Source organism: Akebia trifoliata, chromosome 13 (genome assembly GCF_017979445.1).
Source record: "Akebia trifoliata isolate Shusen 1 chromosome 13, ASM1797944v1, whole genome shotgun sequence".
Lineage (NCBI taxonomy): Eukaryota > Viridiplantae > Streptophyta > Magnoliopsida > Ranunculales > Lardizabalaceae > Akebia > Akebia trifoliata.
Window position 1 is genome coordinate 4,745,656 of NC_141387.1, and position 9,013 is coordinate 4,754,668.

At 32.6% G+C, this 9,013-nt stretch overlaps 1 protein-coding gene across 1 annotated transcript; it reads right to left on the reverse strand.

Moving 5' to 3' along the window:
- Nucleotides 1-210: 210 nt before the first annotated feature.
- On the reverse strand, nt 211-2,168 carry LOC147387453 (uncharacterized). The gene is made up of 3 exons (XM_086421342.1): nt 1,557-2,168; nt 1,324-1,458; nt 211-623 (listed from the first exon to the last, which is right to left on the reverse strand). The coding sequence occupies exons 1-3, from the start codon at nt 2,016-2,018 to the stop codon at nt 414-416; spliced, it is 807 nt and encodes a 268-aa protein (XP_086277468.1). The 5' UTR covers nt 2,019-2,168; the 3' UTR covers nt 211-413.
- Nucleotides 2,169-9,013: the final 6,845 nt, after the last annotated feature.

Genomic DNA, 9,013 nt, shown 5'->3' on the forward strand with positions numbered 1-9,013 from the left:
ATGGTTTTAAATCTTGTCTAATATCGAATTGGTCTCGTTCATCAACCATACGGATATACATTGTGTCTCAACATTCACATCATCTCGTAAGATAAACAAGAATATGCACCGTGTCTCAACATTCACATCACCTCGTGAGATAAATGAGTTGTCTTGGACGATATTCTGAGAATCTCAGCAGAGTAAATAAAACTCGAATTTTGTAGATTTTGATAAAATAATATAAAATAAAAAGATGAAACATTTACAGATATTGCTAAGAAGAAAAAGCCTGATATTTGGTAGGATCAGTTAGTTAAACTTTCACAAAAAGACTAAATCAAAAGCTGTGATTTTGGAGTGTTGTCAGTTTGCATCACACATAAATGAGAAAAGCCAAAAGAAATAGGAATCATAAAAGCTACTTTCTACTTTTAACAGGAAAGTTTGAGAGACAAATCAAGAAAATTAGTATTAGAAGGAGAAGCTGTTTCACCCAAGACAGCTCTTTCTATAGCTTCTGCTGGAACTGAAGAGTTGTTAGGGTTTGTGCTACTCTTGCTAGGGAAGAACTCATACTCCCTTAACACACTCCCTTCCACCATAGATTTCCTATTTTTTTGGTCACCCACCACCTTTACCTCCTGTAAATACACACAAATAAATAAATCAAAAGAAAAATTACCAAAAGGAAATAGAAAATTTGTAAAATTCCCATTTCAGTCCACTATTATGTTTTTCAAACTAATAATACCCCTTATTTATTATTAAATAATATATTTGAAAAACTAAGAGTAGTTTTTACAGTTTAAATTAGAATTTAGACTGTTTTACCAAAACATGCCAAGAAAATTGAAAAATTCCCAAAGCAATAAACTATTCATTTCAATTCCAAAAATTGATAAATTACCATATTTGGAATTAAAACCTTTTAGTAAATTTCAGTAAAACAATAAATATAAAAATGTCTCCTTTTATAAAAACTAATTGTATAAAATAGTGAATTTCTCACTTTAACCAAAATGTAATAATTCCAAAAATCGTAATTTACAGTTTTCGGAATTAAAATGAATAATCTATTAATTATTTATGAAAATTTCAATTTTTGTCTATTTTTTGACAATTTTATCTGCAATTTTTCCTTAAAGAAATTAATTTAAAATGAATAATAAGCTGCAATGGAATTTCAAAATTTTCGAATGTGTTGATTTACAGCCCAAAGAAAACAAAAAAAAATTTCTTTAAAACCCTAATCTTCTATCCAAATTTACATGAGAGGTTTTAAAATTCAAATCAAGAATAACAATATAGAAATGAAAAAGAATGATTTTTTTTTTTTTTTACTTCGTGAGTGTTGTTAATTCTCGAATAACCATTATCATTGTTGATCTCTTCTCCATCAATGGTCCTGTTGAATCCAAGAGTCAATTTCAATCTTTCTTCGTTAAACCCTAAAACTTCTTCGTTAAAACGATCCTTCTGCAACATACCAAAACACTGGAATCTAAGATCAAATCAACACAAATTACAGATAAAACTTAGAGAGAGAAAGAGATAGAGAGAGTCTCACTCGTCACCTGAAAACAGATCTCACAATAGTCCGATTTTTGGGTTGAAGTGAGCTCTTTTGCAGATTCTAACAGATTCAAGTACTGAAACCTCGATTCTTCGTGATTCACCTCAATAAGATCAGAGAAAACTGCTTGAACATTGGATCCATTATTGTTAACGAATCTTCCATTTTCACACATGTAAGGATGAAAAATATTTCTGGATTGACCACCATTGATGAATGTTCCGTAATGAAGATGACGCAGAAACGTTAATGGAATCTGAAGCGGAATCTGGTGCTTTTGATGAGGAGTTTGAACTTGGTCAATGTTATCGATCATCATAGTCTTCCATTGCTCCTGTAATCTTAGTTTCTCCAGCTGAGCTACACCTAATCCTCTCTGTGGTTGTTTCTTTTGCAACAATTTCCCGCTCTTTCTCCCTCTCTTCGCCATTTCAGGTTCAATCTCTCGTTGTGAAGTTTCCATTAAAATCTCAGACAGAATTTCTTAGTTGCAGAGAGAGAGATTTCTGTTTTTAATAGAGCAGAGAAACTTATGCTTTTGGAGAGGTGAAGGGGATGCGCAGATCACTACAACCAGAATCGCTTCTGAGAAAATGCGGTAAGGACAGCTTCTGAACGATATTTTGTTTTTATTTGCAATCCCCATATTCACCAAATTACTGCAAATGGTCCCCTCTTCTACACGTGTCAAAACTTGGAATCCTCTCTTGACTCCCCTGGACTACAAATTAAGGCTGGAACTTGCTCCGCTTCAATCGAGAATCGAACCAAACCGATGGTTTTGATCAGTTTTGATCAAATTGTGATTTGATTTTAGGTTAAACAAAATGAATAATGCTGAAGTGACGACCTCAAGATTGGACCTCATACCGCACACCTGACGTGAAAGTATATGGGAATCATAGATTCTTTTCTCGAGATACAAGTGATAAAAGCATCTATAGCTCCTATTCAATTTCACATCAAGATGTACGATATGAGGTCTAATCTTGACGTCACTCTAACACGACTGTAAAAGGAAAATATAAAATCGATTAATGACTTATCATATATATATTATCTCATTTTTATTATTTATTATTTATTATTTATTAAAATATATGTTGGATAGGTTTATAGGATTTTGGGAACCCATACAATCAAACCAAATCGACATTAGTTCGATTCAGCTATATATCCAATTAAGTTCGATTCTATTTCTTGTTTAGTGATAACAATTTTGATTTGACCCCAAACCCGAAACAAACCGATTGAAGTTGTGCTCCTACTACAAATGATCTAAGTGTGATCCTTTTAATTGCATGTCACTAAATTATAGATCCAATGGTCATTGCTAGTCTAAGAGATATGTGTAAGAATATGATCTTTAAAGAGTGAGGTGGTCCCTATATTTTTCCATAAATCATGCTTGATACACTAAGATTTAGTGATTCAGATGTGAATCATTTATGATGTAAGCTAGTTGTCCTTCCCATGGGATATCTTTGTAGAAATGGATTGAAAGCTTCTTTCTTAAAAGCATCTCATACAAATCTAGCCATCCCAACACCAAAATGGAAATATATCTTTTAACATAAGAGAAAAAGCCAAATGTTTAATACGCTTTTCAATTGATGGAAAGAATTCTCAGTTACCAACCAAAAAGTTTTTTGTTTACATTTGCTTTTTCAAGTAATGGATTATATATGCAAGTTTAATATTGAGATTGTACATCCCGACTTAGTTGATATGTGTGATTTGTGAGATATTACATGTACCCATGAGAATTGGGCAAGATACTGGTACTCTAAGAAGTCAATTGTCTCGTCTTGCTAGATGGTTTTTGGATTCAGAGATTTCATCTTAAAAAAATAATATATCTAATGATTTGAATAAAACTTATAAGTCATTCCACAATCCTTGAAAATGTGGACTAGTTAACTTGATAGTCATCTTAGTGATCCATTCAAAATTATGTCTAAATAGAAAATCTTATAATCAAAATCAATGTTTTGTTTAAGTTTTAATTTTGGATGTATGGGAAAGAGACAAGAGAAAAAAAAAAAAAAAAAAAAAAAATTAATTGTCGACAAATTATTGGCACCCACCCCTGTACACTAGACTAAAGGTCTTAATTCTTCAATGTTTCTGTCCATCGTTGAAAAATTGAAAAATCCAATAGGCATGACCATCCGTGGATCCGGTTCGCTAAGATTTTAAACAATAATTACTGCGCACAGATCTCCTGTAACAGACCCAAGGGAGTTGTAACTAATCATAAACAGCCACGTGTACAACGTGACATTCTAAATTCTCCATTATACACATTATCTGCTCTAGATCTCTGTAGAGAAGACAAATCGTGTCCACGTAAACATAGATACTGTGGATCGTCGTTTTCAATAAAAGAATCTCGATAATTTTTATTGGAATTTTAAGTAGCGTCATAGTAGTATGACACGTGGATGTATGATATCTAAATGTAGGGACCACGAAATCTGGATCTCTCGACAAATCATGAAGTTTGTACAGATACGAGAGAGAAAGATTAGAGAGACCAAAAGATTGTGAGCTCTATGTGGCACATTGGCATTCGTTAGTTTGTTGTTTAAAATACCTCGGGCTCCTAAGCAAATCGTGCACGTAGTTCAATCTGATTTTTACCAATAGAAATATGCCACGTAAACATTGTTTCTTTTTATAGGAACGGGACACTGTATTTGATTGAAACTCAAGATTTTGAGGAGTGGATGGTTTTAGTGAACGAGATTTTGGCGGCATAGAAAAGTAGGGTCACGTGTCGATTTAGGACATAATGTGCCATCCATCTAGTTATGTGTTTTGTGTTACTCTTTTTTGCTGGTTTTGTGGGGACAGAGTGGGATTCTCCGCGTCTAGAAACAGATCCTCACTCTGCTTGGAATGATTGGATTGTTCGGAAGTTACTCTCAGTGGGACCACTTTGCATCACCCTATTGTCATCCAAAAATATGATCCGATGCTAAAAGATTGTTGACGATAAAATTCAAACAACTTTAATTTTTTTTTTTTTTTGAAAAAATGTTATTTTTCAATATTGAATTTTAATTTTAAATTTAAATTGAATTTTTTTTTTTTTAATCTCTTAGTTTGTCCGTGAAATCTAGAGAGATGTGGTAACAGTTAAGAAGATTTGAAATCTTATTTTGTTACATAACTTGATTTATTTCATATAAGTTTTGTTTCTTCTGCCATTAGTCCTATATTTTTTAAGTCTCAATGTGAATGTGTATGTTACATGATTTTAAATCTTATTTGAGGCTAAGATAACTTGTCTAAGTCATGGTATTGTCCATGAGTGGGACAAATAGACAAAACATATAACATCTGCAAAATCTCGTGAGACAAAACGAGATGACTTGACCGATATTTTGAAAATATCGGTCGAGTCAGTAAAACTTGTATATTTTAATTAAAATAATTAATTTTTAAATATTTTAAATATTTATTATCTAAATAAAATATGATTTAATGATTAAACATAATCTACCATATTTAATATTTAAAAAAATTATGATTATTTTTATATAAGTGTATAAGGATAAATAAGTGTTAAACGAGTTGAATGGTTTATCTCGTCTGTGACAACTTGGCCTTGTTCATGAATGAGACGATATGAGATGTCAAAATGAGTTTTGAAACCCTGGTACTTTAACATGCGACTTGGGCTATCGATTAAGGTCTCAAAGGGAATGCGTCCTTTAACTTGCGACTTGGGTTGTCGATTAAGATCATTGGTGGTTTGACTTGGCGTCCCCAAGATTAAGAGTTAAAGATTTTATTTTAGCCCACAAAAAATTCAGGGAAATTTGGTGGTTTGATTTGATACGGGAACAATACATCTTAAGTTTGGATTCCAACATTAAACATTAGGGAAAATTACTAAAAAAGAGTTAATTATTTAGTTAATTATTAAAAAAAAATTACCTAAAAAGATTTAAATCGCTGGCTTGTCCAACGCTTTGTATTTAAATACTATTTTTTTATTTTTTTAATTTGCCATAGCAAAAGATTTGAAAATGAACGACCACAAAACTCTAAAACTTAATTTTAGATGGCATGGAGAACAAGTAACTGGTTAATTTTACTTTACTTATTGAGCTAAAGAAAGAATCATGGATCTTTGTATTTTTGCATAAATAAGATAGTTTTGTCATTTTCCTTAGAATTTAGGTCTGGTCTAGGTTTCATTGGTAAGCTACTCTTCTTTTAAGTGATGTATAAAAAATTTGATTGTTCATTTAAAAATAAAATCTCCAACGTGGTAGTGTTTAGCTCTAGTTGGATAATTTAATAGAGAAATTCTTAAATTACCATTTAGCAGTTTGGCCATGCACACAAGTCAAGTTGCATTATGTGTCCGTGGCACCATTTCAAATAGAATCCCAATATTATGACTTGCCAGGTGGCATGTTCAAATGACTCCATGACGTGTACAAATTCAATAATAGTAGATCTATACATCTTGGGATACACTTTTTTAGGAGAAAGTGCAAACATGTATCCCGAGGAATACAAATCTACGGTTCCCGGATTTGTCCACGTCATGGAATCATTTGAGTATACCACGACTCTTTCAAATATAGACAATGCTTTACTTTTTGGATTGGATATTGGGTCCAACATTGAATTGACTAGGCAGTGCATAGAGAACCGTTGATTTTCTAACTTATATTTTGAGAAAATAAATCTATGATTATCTGTTTATTGTCAGGTCAACTCAATATTGGACCCAGTGTCCAACGCAGGCAATGTAGCACAACTCTTTGAATATAGTAATAATTTTCTTTATTCCAAAACATGCAATGAAAATTGTGAAATTTCCATTTGTGTTCACCATGCATTTTTCTCCTAAAGATTATACATTTATCGCAAATTAAAACATTTTAAGTAAGTGGGAAATTTTTTACTGTTTTATAGAGTGAAATTTTTAGGTTTTTACTGAAGTTAAACGGGAAAATATAAACCATTTCAGACAAGAGTAAATTTTAACATAAAATGTTTTAATTCTGAAAACGGTAGATTTACCCTTTTTGGAAATTAAAATGGATATTGTAAAGATTCGTCTTACCCTTTAGTCTTGACTCTTGACTTCACAAGAAACTGACAGCAATGTGAGCTCTCTATCCTACATATCGGTCCGCAAAGAAACATTATAATTGGACTTCTTTTCTTAAATCCTGGGCTAGGCCTAATAGTTAGTTAGTCCATCAATAGATGTTGTATTGGGCTCAAAATGGTACGGATTTTATCCCAAAATCCGAGTGATCCGAATTCAAATTTAGTGGGTTTGGTTTCATCAAATATATCCGAATTAAAATATGAGTTGGATATGAGTTGATGTCCTTTAATCTGAGTCGGATACGATTTCATTTGTATATCCGCCAAGATCCAAATGATATATTACTTTGCAAGATGTATTATTATATTTTTAAATCATCTTTCATCAACTAACAATGATTTTTTAGTGGTCAAGACCTCTCGTCTTGAGTTCAAGTCACCATTAGTCATATTTAACAATTTTATTTAAAATAATTTTAAATAGTTTGACATTATCCGACTTGACCGACCCGAATCAATAAATTCGGTTAGATTGAATTCGGATATGGTTTTAATAAAAGTAAAATGATTCGGATATAGTCTTAACTAATATGATCTAAGTCGGATTCAGATCTGAATAAAAAAAATTCAAATATGGATATGGACACACTCATACCGGTCCATATCCGATCCATTTTTAGCCCTAGTGTTGTACCAATTTGCAACAATTGGACAGTTTCTCCTGCACCATCGTCGTTCATCAGCAATAACAATAAGTAAAGAGATTTACCCAGTAGACCTAACAATTGCATTTTTATTACAAAAATTCCCTTGTAATTCTAACAACTCCAAGAGAACCTTAGTGTATATACCCACCAAACCTTACTTTATCAAGTTTGTTACTCAACAAACCTTGAGTAGGGTAATATAATTAGAGTCGTTTATGGCACACCCCACAATGTTTTAAAACCTAAATAATAAAAAATTCTCTTAAATTTTCTAGAAATTTATAAACTTTTAACCAAATAAATCTACAAATCGATAAATTAATCATTGAGTATGGTAACATTTTGACAAGTACAAATTGACTGGTAGTATGTGTGACTTGATTAACAGTACCTCCTTATTGACTCATACTATTAGGCTTGACGAATCACAACATCAATCATATCTTGAGATTAAATCAAGTAATTAGAGATTAGGATAAAATCTAATTAATCAAATCTGAGTAGATTAATTAAGATTCGTTTATTATCTATTCAATTCCTATTGGGCTTCTTGTAATCCATTATTATGATTAGAATCCAATCTTTTTTTTTACTTACTTCACATAGTTTCAAAGCGAGCCTAGGTCTTTTAATCAAGCTCAAGTTCTTGGTTACATCCACTTCCGGGTTCACTTTCACTAATCGTTCAAATTTTTTTGAGACAAATCCTATTCACCCAATCCCGGAACAAAGTAAGCTATCACTACCATCAGAGGTTTTTCTTCGAACATGTCGTATGCTATAGTCACGACAGTTCCTCTGACATCGCATCACTACACGACACGTCATCTCCGTTAACAAATCCTCATTGCAGGTTAAGATTTGTGAGCAAAGAAAAAAAAAGGGGAGAAAAGAAACCTCTATTAGGCCTTGAAATGGATACAATATAAGTTCCATTATGGGCTTTATCATTGACCAAGTCTCTTTTGGGGCTTAGTTAGTTGCAGTTTGGGCTCTATCATGGGCTCAGTTATTGGCCTCAGTCAAGGACTTTAGGCTTCATTAGCCCGTTTATTTAATTGATAATGGGTTTGACCATCAAAATTATTGGGGACAAATTGTGCTAGAGTAATTTGTGGACAAGAAACTTGAATGTGGAAATGCAATCAGTCATACTAAAGGGCTCGGACTGTTGGGCTTTCTGAATTAAACTGACGATGATGAAAAGATGAGGGGCACACAACTAATACTTTTGAGACCAAAAAAAAAATTATCTTCTCTGTTATCTAATGCTGCTAGATATTATTTGGTGAATCTCAATCCATCTTATTACATTAATTCCTATATAATACTCTAACAAAATCCCAATTTAACCCCAAGGCTTTGGCCTAGTAGTAAGCGGATTCTTGATAAGCTCCTCAAGAAGGATAGGCCAAGCGTTCGATACCCCACGAAACAGTGAATTCCTTGGCACCACCCTCCAGGGTCCAGTGGCCCTCGACTCAACCAGATGTAAGACTTTCCGAGGGGGTGGTGTGTGTGACGATACACATGATAAGACAAAAAAAAAAAAAAAAAAAATCCCAACTTAATTTCTTTGGACTCTAGAGAATGAACTAGGAGTATTGATATGACATAGTTTGACTTCCAGACTTATATTGGTGAGTCCATCAACATCAAGAATATCTTATTG